Source organism: Cnephaeus nilssonii (genome assembly GCF_951640355.1).
Source record: "Cnephaeus nilssonii genome assembly, chromosome: X".
Taxonomy (NCBI): domain Eukaryota; kingdom Metazoa; phylum Chordata; class Mammalia; order Chiroptera; family Vespertilionidae; genus Cnephaeus; species Cnephaeus nilssonii.
Genome location: NC_137071.1, coordinates 20,282,697 through 20,298,886, shown reverse-complemented (window position 1 = coordinate 20,298,886; position 16,190 = coordinate 20,282,697). Strand labels below are relative to the sequence as shown.

Here is a 16,190-nt window from a genome sequence, read left to right as displayed (position 1 = left end):
ATATTTCACAGACCTAGAATGAACTCTCCAAAAATTCATCTGGAATAAAAAAAGTCCCCAAATAGCTGCAGTAATCCTGAGAAAGAACAAAGTAGGAGGGATCTCAATACCAGATTTGAAGCTGTATTACAAAGCCACTGTTCTCAAAACTGCCTGGTACTGGCACAAGAAGAGACATATAGACCAATGGAATAGAATAGAGAACCCAGAAATCGACCCAAACCACTATGCTCAATTAACTTTTGACAAAGGAGGCAAGAACATACAACGGAGTCAATGCCATCTTTTCAATAAATGGTGTTGGGAAAATTGGACAGATACATGCAAAAATGAAAGTAGACCACCAACTTATACCATATACAATAATAAAGTAAAAATGGATAAAGGACTTAAACATAAGACGAGAAACCATAAAAATATTAGAGGGATTCACAGGCAGCAAAATCTCAGACATATGCCAACGCAATATCTTCACCAATACAACTCCTAGGGCAATGGAAGCTAAAGAGAAAATAAACAAATGGGACTACATCAAAATAAAAAGCTTCTGCACAGCAAAAGAAACAATCACCAAAAGAGCAAAAAATCCAACTGCATTGGGAAACATATTTGCCAATATTATCACCAATAAGGCTTTAATCTCCAACATTTACAGGGAGCTCATACAACTTAACAAAAGGGAGATAAACGACCCAATAAAAATTGGTCAACAGATCTAAATAGATACTTTTAGAAAAAGGACATAAGGCTAATAGACATATGAAAGCATGCTCAAAGTCACTAATCATCTGAGAGATGCAAATCGAAACAACAATGAGGTACCACCTCACACCTGCCAGAATGGCTATCATCAACAAATCAATAAATGACAAGTGCTGGCATGGATGTGGAGTAAAAGGAACACTCCTTCACTGCTGGTGGGAATGCAGACTGGTGCAGCCACTGTGGAGAACAGTATGGAGTTTTCTCAAAAAACTGAAAATGGAACTCCCATTTGACCCAGTGATCCCACTTCTAGGAATATATCCCAAGAAACTAGAAACACCAATCAGAAAGTGTATATGCACCCCTATGTTCATAGCAGCACAATTTATAATAGCTAAGATTTGGAAACACCCTAATTGCCCATCAGCAGATGAGTGGATTAAAAAACTGTGATACATCTACACAATGGAATACTATGCTTCTGTAGGAATTCGTACCATTTGCAAGAATTTCTCCAGCATGGATGGAACTGGAGAAATTATGCTAAGTGAAATAAGCCAGTCAGAGGAAGATAAATATCACATGATCTCACTCAGTTGTGGAATATAATGAACAACATAAACTGATGAATAAAAGCAGATCCAGACATAGAAACATCTATCAGACTGTCAAACCTCAGAGGGAAGGTAGGGGAGGGTGGGGTAGGGGGGAGAGATCAACTGAAGGACTTGTAGTATGCATGCATATAAGCCGAACCAATGTACACAGACACCAGGTGGTGAGCGCATGAGTGAGGGGTGGGAGGCAATGGGAGGATAAGGACACATATTGTATGTAATACCTTAATCAATAAAGAAAAAAAATAAAGTTATAATTTTTCAATTGAAACATTTGAAATATGATTTCAAAGAAATATAAGTAACAAAATAAACATAAGGATGCTTTTCCTTCCTTTCTTCCTCATTTATATTCTATTCTCCTTTGATTCTTTCCTTATTAATTTCTTTCCTCTCCAATTCTGGTATCTTCATGGATGTGAACTGATGATGAAGTAAAAGCTTATACAATAAAGAAGTTTGTAAGATATCTCTAGCCACAAAGTATTGTAGCAGAAACATGTGGCTGTTGGTCAATTACAAAGTTTTAACAATATTTATGAAATTGAAATGAAAGAACTAAATGCCCGATTGCATAATTAAAATACAATAATTAGAACAAAACAATGTTGACATGTTTGAGTTCGAAACCTTAAGATGAGTAGGTAAAATCATTTTTGTTTTGTTTCGTGTTATGCTGCAAAATAGACTTCAGGGTGTGGGAGGTGACGGAGAAAGAAAAAGACAAAACTTCCAACTGTGGAAGTATAAGAAGACAAGTGGTGTAGGGACAACAGAAGAGTCTTCTCTATGAATGAACTAATTATTTGATTCAAAAATGTAACCTGAACAGAACAAAAGAGATTTAATGATATTTCTATAAAGTCATAAAATAAGCACAGAAAGTTCCATCCACTTTTCTGGTAATTGCGGTTAGGACATGCAGGGGGAAACTGAAACATTTGTGATGGCAAAAGAAAAAAATGAAAGTAAGTCAGTGTGAAGGCCCACTGAAGTTAAGTTCTGGTTTCCATCAGCAGGAGGAGAGATATGAATAGTGTCTTGGTAAAAATACAAGTCATCACATGGGAAATAATTGTGAATCACACCGTCAACACTTTGGAGAGAAAAATTTGTCTAACAAATCTGACTCATCTTTTTTTTTTTTTTTAATGTCTGTTCCAATCTTGTAATGAGATAACAAAATGAGATAACATATGTGAGAATGATTAGAGCACAGTGTGGTACTGAACAAATGGGTAGATTGTTTTGTTTCAGGTAAAATGACAAACATATTGCATACGTGAATATATGAATGAATGGATGAACAAATGTATTAATTTCCTTAGTTTGTGCCTCAAATGAATTTGTCGCAATAAACATTTAAAAAATATATTTTTATTGATTTCAGAGATGAAGGGAGAGAGAGAGAGAGAGAGAGGAGAGAATCACTAATTGGCTGCCTCCTGCACGCCCCACACTGGGGATGGAGCCCACACCCGGGGCATGTGCACTGACCGGGAATCGAACTGAGACCTCCAGGTTCCTAGGTCGAGGCTCAACCCCTGAGCCACGCCAGCCGTGCAATAAACATTTTTAACAATATAATTTCAAACACTTACTTCTGAGTTTATATAGTTTCATTAATTCATATTTTAATTTTTTCAATTATGTTAAAAAGATAATTCCTTGTAGATTAAGGTGCTTCAAGGACCAGCAACAGCAACATCACCTGAAAACTTGTTAAAAATGCACAATCTTGGTGCTCACTCTTATCTACAGAATCAGAATCTGCAATTTAACAAGAGCCCAGCTGATTGCTAAAAGCACATTCAAGTTTCAGAAACACTGATATAGTTGAAATAATTATATTAAAAACTAGAAGCCCGTTGCACGAAATTTCGTGCAATAGACTTTCACCTGGCTGCCGGCACCAGTTTTACGCCAGCAGCAGTTTTCCTCTGGCCACCCACCGGTCAGAGCGCCTCCCGCCAGCGCGATCAGCTACCCCGAGAGGAACTCCGATCAGGGAGGCGCTCCGATCGGTGGGTGGCCAGAGGAAAACTGGTGCTGGTGGAAAACTGGTGCCAGCAGCCACGCAATCGGCCACCCCGAGTTCCGCCACCAGGGTCTTCCGCCGGCCCCATGGGTCCTTCAGCAACCAATCAGCCACCCTGAGTCCCGCCCCCCGCGCCTCCATCCGGCCCAATCGTGGGCGTAGCGGAGTGATGCAATTTGCATATTACCTTTTTATTATGTAGGATTATAAATCCATACTCCTTTCTAGAGCACTATTTTCAATAACTTCTTTCACTATTTTTCTATCCACTGAGATGGGCCAAACATTTTAACTGCTTTCTTAGAAGCTCTAAAAATGGTACTGGTGATGTCTCATTCAGTCCTCAAATGTTGATGTCATCTCTCATGGGTGATTAATGGGATAGCAAGATTGTCATGCAAGAATATATTATAGAGACAATATGAGAGTACTGACAATTAATTACTGACCTAATAAGCAGTGGTTATTAACACACTAGAAGCCCGGTGCACGAAATTCGTGCATGGGGGTGTGTCCCTCAGCCCAGCCTGCACCCTCTCCAATCTGGGACCCCCTCAAGGGATTTCTGTTGGGATCGGGCCTAAACGGGTAGTCGGACATTCCTCTCACAATCCAGGACTGCTGGCTCCCAACTGCTCGCCTGTCTGCCTGCCTGATTGCCCCTAACTGCTTCTGCCTGCTAGCCTGATCACCCCCTAACCACACCCCTGCCAGCCTGATTGATGCCTAACTGCTCCCCTGCCAGTCTGTTTGCCCCTAACTGCCCTCCCCTGTAGGCCTGGTCACCCCTAATTGCCCTCCCCTGCAGGCCTGGTCCCCCACAACTGCTCTCCCCTGCAGGCCTGGGTCCCTCCCAATTGCCCTTCCCTGCAGGCCTTGTCACCCCCAACCTCCCTCCTCTGCTGGCTTAGTCACCCCTAACTGCCCTCCCCTGCAGGCTTGATCACCCCCAACTGCTCTCCCTTGCAGGCTTTGTCCCTCCCAACTGCCCTCCCCGGCTGGCCATCTTGTGGTGGCCATCTTGGTCCACATGGGAGCAGGATCTTTGACCACATGAGGGCAGCCATCTTGTGTGTTGGAGTGATGGTCAATCTGCATATTACTATTTTATTAGATAGGATAGAGGCCTGATGCACGGGGGGGGGGGGCTGGCTGGTTTGCCCTGAAGGATGTCCCAGAACAGGGTGGGGGTTCCCTTGGGGTGTGGGGTGGCCTGGGCGAGGGGCCTGTGGTGGTTTGCAGGCCGGCCACACCCCCTGGCAACCCAAGTGGAGGCCCTGGTATCTGGGGTTTATTTATCTTCTACAATTGAAACTTTGTAGTCTGGAGTGGAGCCAAGCCTCCTGCTCACTCCGTGGCAGCAGCCATTTCTGTTGGGATTTATGTGTCTTCTATAATTGAAACTTTGTAGCCTTAAGTGGAGGCCTGGGCCTGCCAGGGTTTGCGGAAAGCTTGGCTTCCTCCATCGCCGGGGGCAACCCAAGCCTCCTGCTCTCTCCAGCTCCGTGGCTGCCGCCATTTCTGTTTGGATTTATGTATCTTCTATCATTGAAACTTTGTAGCCTTGAGTGGATTCCTAGGCTGGCAAGGGCAGGCAGAAAGCTTGGCTTCCTCCATTGCTGGAGAAACCCAAGCCTCCCTCCTGCTCTCTGTGGCCATAGCCATCTTGGTTGGGTTTATTTGCATATTTGCTCCTGATTAGCTGGTGGGCGTGGCTGGTGGGCATGGCTGGTGGGCGTGGCTTGTGGGTGTAGCAGAGTGATAATTAATTTGCATATTACTCTTTTATTAGATAGGATAGTAATTTGATCAGGTTCAAATGGATATAGTTGGCCATGACAATTTTTTTCTGTAAATGTGCAGTAAGTATATGGACACTCTTTGTTCCAATAATCTTACCAAATAATAGACAAACATGTAAATTGACCATAACTCCGCTATGCCCACAGCCAATCAGAGTGAGTATGCAAATTAACCCAACAAAGATGGTGGGTTAATTTGCATATGCAGGCATGGAGCAGCTGGGAGGGGCTGGATACCTGCTATGAGGGGGAGGGAGGAAAGTGGAGGTAGCTACAGGAGCGGTGCTTTGGACAGAAGCGGGGACTTGCTGGCTCCCAGGTGGCTGGGCATGAAGCCAGGGGAAGAAAGGCCTATTCTTGCATGAATATCGTACAACAGGCCTCTAGTATAAAATATGTGACTCTTAGCTTAAATTATAAACAGAAAAGCCAAATCTCCATGATTCATAGAAATGAGAGTAGAAAGTAGCATTTCTTTTGGAACTATGCCTTTTCACAAATGTAAATAATGATAGTTACAAAATTAAGTTTAATAATGCATTCATCCTTCTAAAAGTTCTTCTCTACCATGTTCCCAGCACTGTTTTAGATACCAGGAAAATATCAGTGAACAGACTAACTCGCTCTCTTATTGAACTTGCATTCTGAGCTGGGCATGGAGGGGAGATAGAAATGTATATCATCAGATGGCATTAAATGATAAAAAGGAAAAAAGGCAGGGAACAGATTTAGAAAAGGAAATGTGTGTGTTATTGTGTGTACATGGTTGGATAGCAAAGGCTTCTCTGAAGGAGAGCCCTAAATGAAGGGAGAAAACAACCATGCAAATAGTTGTGGCAAAGGATAGCAAATAGGAAGGTCCTGAGCTGGGAAAGGTCCAAAAAATGCTACTTCCATGTTTGAGAAACAGTGTGGCCAATATGACAAGGGGTAAGATAATGACATTTGAATTTATGACTAAAAAATGATTCCAATAAAATTAATAGGCTGGCTCAACAGGAGCACATTTAATGAAAGTTGACATTTTTATAATCTTAATTCTGGTATTTCTGACTGGGAAATGGTTGTATTTTTTACTCTGCCTTCCTATGTTTGATTGATAATTAAGTGATACCACTTATTCATTCAAGAAATATTTACCATGAATGAGTCTAGTATGTGTCAGAAACTGTGCCAGAGGTCATATAATGACATAATGAAGTTGAGAGTGAGCTTTTACTGCCATATGAATGAATATAAATTTCAGTGTGTCAACAGTCCCCATTCATACTAGAGACAATTTAAACAGTCTTCCAATCACTGTATTTAATAGTTGTCCTTGGTTTGTGATGACCTCTGTGAGTTTCTTTATCTGCTTTGTAAGTATTTAATCAGAAAGACTGAATGGAAGGTTAACATAATGTATTGTATTGAATCTTTTGCATCCAGCCATGCAGCTTCTTCATTATGTTACTACTAGAGGCCTGGTGCACGAAATTCATGCATGGGGGGGTGTCCCTCAGCCTGGCCTGCATCCTTTTGCAATCCAGGACACCTCTGGGGATGTCTGACTGCCGGTTTAGGCCTGATCATGCCAAAACCAGCAGTTGGACATACCTCTCACAATCTGGGACTGCTGGCTCCTAACTGCTCGCCTGCCTGCCTGCCTGACCGCCCCTAATCACTCTGCCTGCCTGCCTGATCGCCCCCAACTGCTCACTTGCCTGACTGATCACCCCTAACCACTTGCCTGCATACCTGATCACCCCTAACCACTCGCTTGCCTGCCTGATCACCCCTAACCGCCTCTGCCTGCCTGCCTGATTGCCCCTAACTACTCACTTGCCTGCCTGATTGCCCCTAACCATTCTACCCGTTGTCTTTGGTTTCTTCCCTGGCCCAAGATATCAGTATACCAATTGGTGGGAGTGGATAATGTTGTAGAGAAGAGGATGGATACATTTGTTTTAAGAGGAAAAACTTTTAAAAATATGTTTTTAATTTATAGAGGGTGTTTATTAAAGTTGGTGACAGTGAAACAAGGAAAGGCCTAGGAGAGAAGAAGCAATGGGAGAGAGACTAGGCAGAGAAATGAGCCTAGGCTGAGCTGCTTTGGCTCACTAAGAAGTCAGAGAAAAGGGGGCCTTGGAGACAGGTTCAGGGGGTAAGCTGAGATGAGCTGCTTCTGCCCATTGCTCCCTGGTTGCAAGCCTTGTGCAATCTTTTAGAGTTTAGGAGATGCATGCCTTTGGGGAAATAAGAAGGGAGGGAAAGGTACGGGAGTGCTCTTCTGAGGAAGAGCACAGTCTGGGACCTTTGTTTGAGGGGTTTTAAAGGCTGGGAGTTTTGGGGAGATCTTAGGGGAGGATCTCAATAGAATATTCATGTTTTATGCTGATGTACTAAAATGAGATTTATTCCCTTAACTTCACATGTCCTCAGGTGTGGTTTGCACAAATGTCACTAATTGGAATTCTGTTATCTACTGGTATCTCCCTTAGTAGGGTGATTTAAGGTATTTATCATCTGGTTGGGGCGAAGTATATACCATTTGTTCTTAAGTGTGCTTAGTTATCGAAGATAAGATTTTGCGATTTACTAGATGGCTGTAAACTTCTTGGCCTTTAACTATCTGTCTCAGTTTCTCTGTTCCACTTGTCCTGGTTTACTAGCCTGTCTCATCCACCCTCCCCCCCGCCACTGACTTCCATCCCTGACATCATTTAGGGGTGATGAGGAAGGATGGTCTGTCTTCAGTAACTGCTTCCTGCTGACAAGGGTCATGGTCCCTGCCTGCATAGTGTCTCTCCCTGTCTGATCAAAGGGAGACAAGGGAATAGAATTTGAGACTGAACAGAGAGGCTGTTAACTGATTCTTCCAAAGTAGGGATGGGCTGGAATCCCTGAAGTATCATCATCTTGATATGGAATTGTTGTATTCTAGAGGTGAGAAATTTGACAAGAAGGTTAAAAAGGCATGGCATAAAAATTCAAAGGAGAATTATAATAACTAAAGGTCTGAGGAAAGATACAAACCAGGTGATAGAGGGTGGGGCAGACTTTCTAGTGCCCCAGATTAAGTTGGTGGAGGGGCTTCTCTGGATGAAGGTGTATCACCTGACTGAAGCACTTTTGTTTACTTAATTCAAATTAGGCTAAGGGATACATTCTAAGATCTCCCTTTTGAAGCAGCTTCTTTCCACCTGAATCTCTTGGGCAGGAAAGAGGAAGCAGTTTCAAAGTGGCAGAACCTTGGTCCCTTTAATCTCTCCTTTTAAATAATAAAGGTTGGCATTCTGGAAGCAGAGTTGATAGATTGCTTCATATTTCATTGACTCAATTAAGTAATCATGAAAATAAGTCAGTTCAGTTAAATTATTGAGTCTCACTTCAGGAGACAGTGATGCAGATGGGCTTCCAGAGTGAGACCTATATTGTGTATGCAAAGTAATTAGGTAAATAAGGTGCATGTCTATGAGAATAGAGAAACCCCACAAAGGTTAATGAACACAGCAAATTATAAACTATTTTTTGAGTTTGTAAAACTGTCAGTTGAAGAGACTTTAAGATACAAGTAGTTTGCTGGAATGAAATCAAGTAGTGACAATCTGATAGATCCTCTTTGTCTGGAGTTTAATATCTCTGGTGATGTCATTGGGTGCTCAAGTAAATTCTCTATGGATTTTACTCCATCAGTAGTTCTCAATAATTCAATTCAAATATGGGAGAAAAATAAAACATTCTCTTATAAGAAAATTAGAAAAATCAGGATCCAATTCAGTTTATACGTGAAAAATAAAAATTTGAAGAGTTAACTGAATTAGAGCCTAATATCCATATCTATGTACCAGTATTATAGATTCTATCAAAACACAGTTTTTCTCTAATATCACCCTTATTTTGTTTTGTTTTGTTAATTCTCACTCAAGGATATTTTTTTCCATTGATTTTTAGAGAGTGGAAGGGAGAGAGGGAGGAGGAAAAAGAGAGAAACATCGATGTGAGAGAGAGACATCAATTACTTGCCTCCTGCACATGTGCCCTGGCCTGGGCCGGGGAACGAACCTTCAACCTAGGTACGTGTCCTTCACTGGGAATGGAAGGTGTACAGACGGGGACACACTGACCACTGAGTACAACCGGCCAGAGCTAACACCCTCATTTTTATCAAAGATAGCTAAATCTAGACTATTTACTGCATTAAGTCCAGTTTCAATTTGGCCTGATTATTTGTATAAACACAACAAGATTAGTAATTGATTAATATAGGTTTTTAAAAATCTGCTTTGCTGGAATCTCATAAGGAATCTCCAGATTGAGTTTAATAACCCACAGGGTGAAGAAGATAAGCCACACAGTTGCCATCAGGCTTTTTCTGCAATACCTATATATTTGGGTGGATTCCTCAAGTTTGAGGTTCCCAAAATGTTTTCAGGTTCTTTCTTTGCCATCTCCCAGGAAACAATACTTTATTCTTTTTCTGGAAAGACTGCCAGAGCCATATGAATAAGCCAGCTACTAAGCTGTTTCACCAAGGGGCTCTTATTGTCTTCAAAGTAAAGCTTTTTGGTGGCCTCCAGAGTCTAGGCATGTGTCTCTCCATCATGATATTCCACTCAAAGTCTTGGTTAATAAAACCACAATTGGAAACTGGTTTTATGTGTCCTCCTTATCAGTATTATAAGATCAGTGTTCAGTATACTATGGTTTCCAGAAATGCTTTACATGTGCCTTCATACAGAATATTTGCCTTAAAATGGTATTAATACTTCTCATTTGAGTCTCAAATTTATGTTGAATTAATGGTTGAAATAACCTCAGTGTTAATTTTCATCCTTACCATGAAGTAGCCAGATCTTATTCCATGTCCCTGATGCTGAATTCTAATGGAGAAGGTGTAAGAACTTGGTTCTAGGGCACATAGCCAGGCTGAAAACCCAAGCCTTTGGACTTTAAATTCATTACCAAGCCCATTATTATCTATATCTTTGAGAAAACATTATTTAACTTATCTATTTATACATAACATATGATTCCCAAACTTTGTTGCTGACCACATACTTTATCATTACATCGTGATTTTGTAGATAAGGAATATGGGCAGGGTTGTTGTTCTGTGATTTGATATGGCTGGGGTCACTCATTGGACTGTACTCAGAAGAAAGCTCAACTTGTAAGATAGCAGTTTAATCTTCCTGAGTCACTTTCAGCATGGACTCTCATCATTCAGTAGTTGAGGCTGTTCCTCACATCATGGCAGCTGGGTTCTGAGAGAGAGTGTCTAAATGCTGCCTGCTATCTTATAGCCTACAAATGCAACTGGTGCATTGTCATATTCCATTGGTCAAAACAAATCACTAGGGCAGTTCATATTCACAAGGATGGGACATAGACTCCATCTCTTGATGGGAAGAGTGACAAAGAATTTGTGGCTATCTTAAATCACACCACATATTAAAATAATGGAAATATAAACAAATGAATACCAAGATACATTTACTAGCTCAGTTTCCAAAGATGGCTCTTACTTCACTTAGCCATTTTCACATTGAGTTACCTATATAAAACTTTCTAAAAATTGGGATGTGTGAACTGCAATAAATTAGAGAAAGAATAACATCATAGATGGTTGGTTGTGGACTCTACTTACCTTCTTAATGTCCAACAGATGCCAAACAATGTGAATACACCATCAATTATTAATGTCAACACTGTTACTTAGTTAAAAATTTAATAATAGTAAGTAAAGTTGCTTTTACAGAAGTAATAATAATAGACATCTTTCAAATTTTCAGTTTACATAAAGTTCTAATGGATCTCCAGAATCAGCAACTAAAAGAATTAAATGATTGGCTTACAAAAACAGAAGAGAGAACAAGGAAAATGGAGACAGAGACTCTTGGACCTGATCTTGAGGACCTAAAACGCCAAGTACAACAACATAAGGTTAGTATATGTTATGCTATTTACTTTCTACTGGAAAACTAACTCTTTATGTATAGGTATATCAGGTACACATGTATATACATTGTTTTTTACAGATAGGAAATAATTAAAACTTCAATCAAGAAGAGCTTTAAAATAATTTTTGCCTAATATTTTTTGAAATGTTTATTTTTTCAAATACAGTATAACTTGGTTTTTCATATTTGAGAAGAAAATTAAAGCATATTCCTGGAAGAGAACAATGTGTGTATATAATTTCCTGGCAGAGAGTCTCTAAAGGGATTACCTGCAATGCAAATTTAAGTAATAAGACAAGTTGGGTGTTTTTTTAAACATTTTTTCCCCTTCAATTTATAATTTCTTGGAGCAGGCCAAGTTTGATGTAAAAGTGAACCTTTATAACATTACTTTCCTATAAAACACACCATCTAATATTTCTTGCTTATCTTTCTCCAGTTTATTTGTATATTTTCAATTGTGCTCCCTGCTTGCCAAAAATAATTTATTGTTTCTGTGATTAGGATTTCTATAAGAATGTTTCTGATCTGAAATTTTGAGGGTTCTTCTATAATCATTAACTCTGGGCCTTGTCCAGTCCATCAGGACACATACATACAGAAGAACCTTCATGATTGGCCCAGGATCTGGTTTGTAAGGTTTAGCAAAAAAAGATATGAGAAAGTGTAGTTACATTTGAATTCCAGATAAACAATAAAGATGTTTTTAGTTAAGTGTGTGTCAGATTATTAATTCTTCATTTAAAATTCAAAATTTACTGGGCATCTTGAATTTTATCTGACAACTTTACTCGTGATGTGTGTTTCTTAGATTTATGGCCTTTAAAGGAAATATCTTCTATTTCAACTAAAACCTCCTAAGTCTGCATTTCACCCAACTTCATTCTCTCCTTTTATAACATTGTCAGAACTAGCTTCACAGTTCTTCTATGCAGATAAAAGATACTTTTCTTTCCAAGTCCCACGCTCTTTTCTAATGAGCTTTGGGTTTCAATGACACATGAGACAGGTCCTTGCTAATACTGCCCCCAAAGCTGTTTTTTGGCCACAGAAGTTTAAGATCAAGCAGTTTAAGGAGAGCTACAGCTCTGGTGATCCCCATCTACTACTCTAACAAGAAGAAAAGTATCAACTGTATTTTAATTTTTATTTAAAGTTGTGACTAGGATTGGTTAAGTTGTCACATAGATTTTAATTGAGCATCTGAAGGAGATATATGTACTACCATGTGCAATACTTTAAACAATAAAATAAAATTTAATAAATAAATAAATAAGTTAGATACACATGATCTCACTCATTTATGGAATATAATGAACAACATAAACTGATGAACAATAACAGATCCAGAGACAGAGAAACATCGATCAGACCTTCAAACCTCAGAGGGAAGGTAGGGGAGGGTGGGGGTAAGGGGAAGAGATCAACCAAAGGATTTGTATGCATGCATATAAGCCTAACCAATGGACACAGACAACAGGGGTTGAGGGCATGCATGGGGAGGTTGGGGGGGTAATGGAGGAATAAGGACATATATGTAATACCTTAATCAATAAAGAAATTTAAAAAAAAGAAGTTAGATACAGTGCTAGATCTTGAATTGGACCTCTTCTCCTGTGTGGACCCTGCATTCCTCTGATAGACTCTGAGCCTGCAGTTTTCCCTTTGGGCTTCACTGGCAGTTGCATGCAGTTTCTGTATATACCAGTGGCTTCTCTAAGGGCACTTGCTGGCTGCGGGAGAGTCTCAGCCAGTTTGAGGCTAGGCAGGAAATGGAGTTAGTGTTGTCTGAGCTGCCATTAACAACAAGAGATGGGAGATGATGGATAAACACCCCAGAATCCTTGCGAAAGTGCCTCTCAATTCCCACAATCTCTCAGAAGTTTCCCAGCAAGACTGGATCCCAGATGTTCATGGGGTAACCTGTCTCACATTTCCACCCTCTAATATTGTCTCCTGAGATCACTTCCTGAATAAACTATTTACACCTAAGTCTGTGACTCATCGCCTATTTAGGGAGGAACCTATGACAGTCTTCCCATTCTGGAAGCCATAATACTATCCCAGCCTTACCACTAAATAAAAGTGTGCTTTTTAGAAATGACTTAATCTCTCAGGTTTTCCATCTCTTCACTTTGGAAAGAAAAGTGAGCCAGTTGGCTTCTAGTGTTTCTTCCAGTCATAATTTTAATGTTTCCATTAGTTTGGGACCGTGAGGCATTTCAGGAAAGGGCAAGACTAAGGCCAGTATCATTTAATATCAGGAGGAAGGGTGTTGGCACTGGATGCCTGGAGTCTAAGAATGAAACTAGTAAGAAAGATTCTAAAAGAGACCTGGCAGAAGAATGGCATGACTTAGGGCAACTATGGAGAAAAGTTTTAGCTTGAAACTGAACAGACTCTATTAAGGTTAGGGGCATCCAGATTATTCAAATCTGACAATTACCTGAAGTGATTTGTACTTTCCTCTGGAAGATATAGAATGAATAAAATGGACAATATTTGACTGATACTGTCATAAAATTTGAATAGATTCTATTATTTGAAAATGTGCCATTTCTGATTAGTATGAAATCACTTTGAAGAGAATAATTTGAAACAAAAAGCAACAGAATGATATGCAAGTTGACTGTATAATCTTGTACATCCAGGACTTATTCATTTAAGAGCATAAAAAGAAGCAGAAGGAATAGGTTTGCTGGTTCAGAAATTGAGGCCAACTTTCACCTTTAACTGTTTACTCGTAAACCCACTTCAGGATTGATTATTTTTCATAAAATTAAGACAATGAAAAAACACAGCCAAGAGAAAGCCTGCCAATTGATAATACTCTTTGTGTTACTGGAATTAATTATAGTGAGAAGAAAATGATTTAGCAATCAATTTATAAAGGTGTTAAATGTATTTAAATGTGAACTATGTATAGTTTCTTAAAGTTTACACTATAAGTAGTGAACTTTTTGTTAGTCTTGCCATGATTTATAAAACAAGATAAAATTTCTTTCTTTAGGTAACTGAGTTTAATATACAGCCTTATTAAAATAGATATTGATCTACTTTTCAGCTTTTATTCCCAAGAATTTTAAGTGAATAAAAATAAAAAAAATATTTCCTTCTGACAACAAAATGCATCAGTAACTTTGGAGTAGTCAAAAAAGCCACCCCACTCTGCTGCATAACCACACTTCTCACCTAATATAGCATTTAGGGTGTTTTTATAGCTTTGCGTAGTTTGATATTAATCCTTGCATCATCCTCATTTTTTTTCCCTAAGAGATTATTACAGATGACAAAAGTAAAGAAAAAAATACAAGTTTGTTCCTAGGGAGAAAAATAAATTCTGCTCAGATCAGAGGGCTCACATGTGTGTTTATTCTCTCTCTTTCTCTCTCTCTTTCTCAAAATAAAAATGTTTGCAAATTTCAGAAGTATACCATGAATATTACAGATATGCTTCTCTATGTTCTGCGATAAGATCCTTTGCTATCTTAGTATCAACAGCATTTTATTCGAAGGCAGGCTAGAAATTGAACCACTGGGAAATGCCATGAAGATAAATCACTTTTACTGAATTTGCCAATTAGGCAAGGTAAAGCAATCAATCCTATATTGGTAGTTACTATTAAATCTAGCCAAACTGATAACTCTGGGTAACTAGAAAAAGTTCCAATTTTCTGAAAAATTTGGAAGAACCCATTCATTCTTCATAGCTGCTGCTTTGGGGACAGAATTTAAAGCTTTACCTAGATATGAGTCACTCAAAAGTGATTCTCTGGAGAGTGAACAAATTGAGCCTCTTGTTCCCTTTGTGAAAGAACATGTCAGAAATAATTGCTTGGTTATTTCTGTCTTAAAGACAGACTTTATTAGTTATTTTGATAAGAAATGAAAGGATTTCCCTTGAAGTGACAACATTATTGAGCAAAAGTCTATTGTGGGCTTGAACATTCATTAATGAAAATGAAGTTTGCTATTTTGGAGGGTATTTTAATAAAAAAAATATTTGACTGAGGAATCATTTGTCTCATATCACAGTCTGACTGAAATGATGTTTAAAGCTTAGTTTATTAGCTATGTTTCCAGTTCTTTTGAGAGATTTAGATTTTTTACTTAGCTCCATTAGCTTAATAACAGCATCAGCAAAGTCCTTACCATGCAGGCTATTAGAATTTTCAGATATAAATGGACATGTGCACTATATTCTGACTTCAGTTGATGGTCTATGTTACTTCTTAAGAGTTCAGTCATCTATCCTTTCCTTGAAGGTTAGTTAATCTCAAAGATTTGGGTTGATAAGACTGAAATATCCTCTTCTGCTGACTTTTAAAATGATCTAGATTTTCATGTAATGGGGAGAGTTTAGATGTAATTCTGCTAAAGGATTTGACATTTCATTTAATTCCATTGTATTCTATTCTATATCACTGAACAAATTATTATAAAAGTACAATTGGGGCTTTGAAGAATACAGGTCTACCATATATAGAATCTTCGTCAAGAAGCTCACATTCTAATGCATTCATTAAAGACACAAAAAACAAGTGATTATACAAGGCTGAATGTAGTAATGGCTTGAGAATATGTTAAAAGTAGTGGTTTCTTTTGACAAAAGAAATGAAGTGAGGAAATGTTGTTATATCATTTGCCTAAGTCATGTGTTGTACTGTGCTTAGTGATAGAGGTCCACAGTCTCATCATGGAGGGTCCTGAACTCAAGATTCAGGCATTTGGAGTTACTCTGTAATTGGGGCCCATTATTGGTAAGACATTAAACTGAAGAGAGTAGTGATTTAGGAAAATTTATCTTAATCTTTAGGAAGATATATCTTGCAAGATAAATAAGAACACATATGAACAGGAGGCCAGAAGACATGTTAGGAAGATATAGAAAGTACAAACATCCTGAATGAAGTCAGTGTCACTGAAAATTGTTAATGCGTATAATGCACATTTTAGAAATCAACAACAGAACCAATAGGACTAGATTTAGGGAATGAACAAAGAGCTCAAAGTAGTAGACTCTGACACTGGGCAATTGGGAAGCTAAAGTTGGTTTTTAAAAATATAGGCAAAACTTGCCGAAACC

The 16,190-nt window shown here is 39.0% G+C and overlaps 1 protein-coding gene across 2 annotated transcripts in view; it reads left to right on the top strand.

Moving 5' to 3' along the window:
* The window catches only part of DMD (dystrophin), a 2,362,317-nt gene that overhangs the window by 663,377 nt on the left and 1,682,750 nt on the right, over window positions 1–16,190 (top strand). For both annotated transcript variants that reach the window (XM_079764882.1, XM_079764883.1), the window contains exon 12: window positions 10,937–11,087. In XM_079764882.1, coding sequence (XP_079621008.1) covers window positions 10,937–11,087 — 151 coding nt within the window. The remainder of the gene's footprint in view (window positions 1–10,936; window positions 11,088–16,190) is intronic.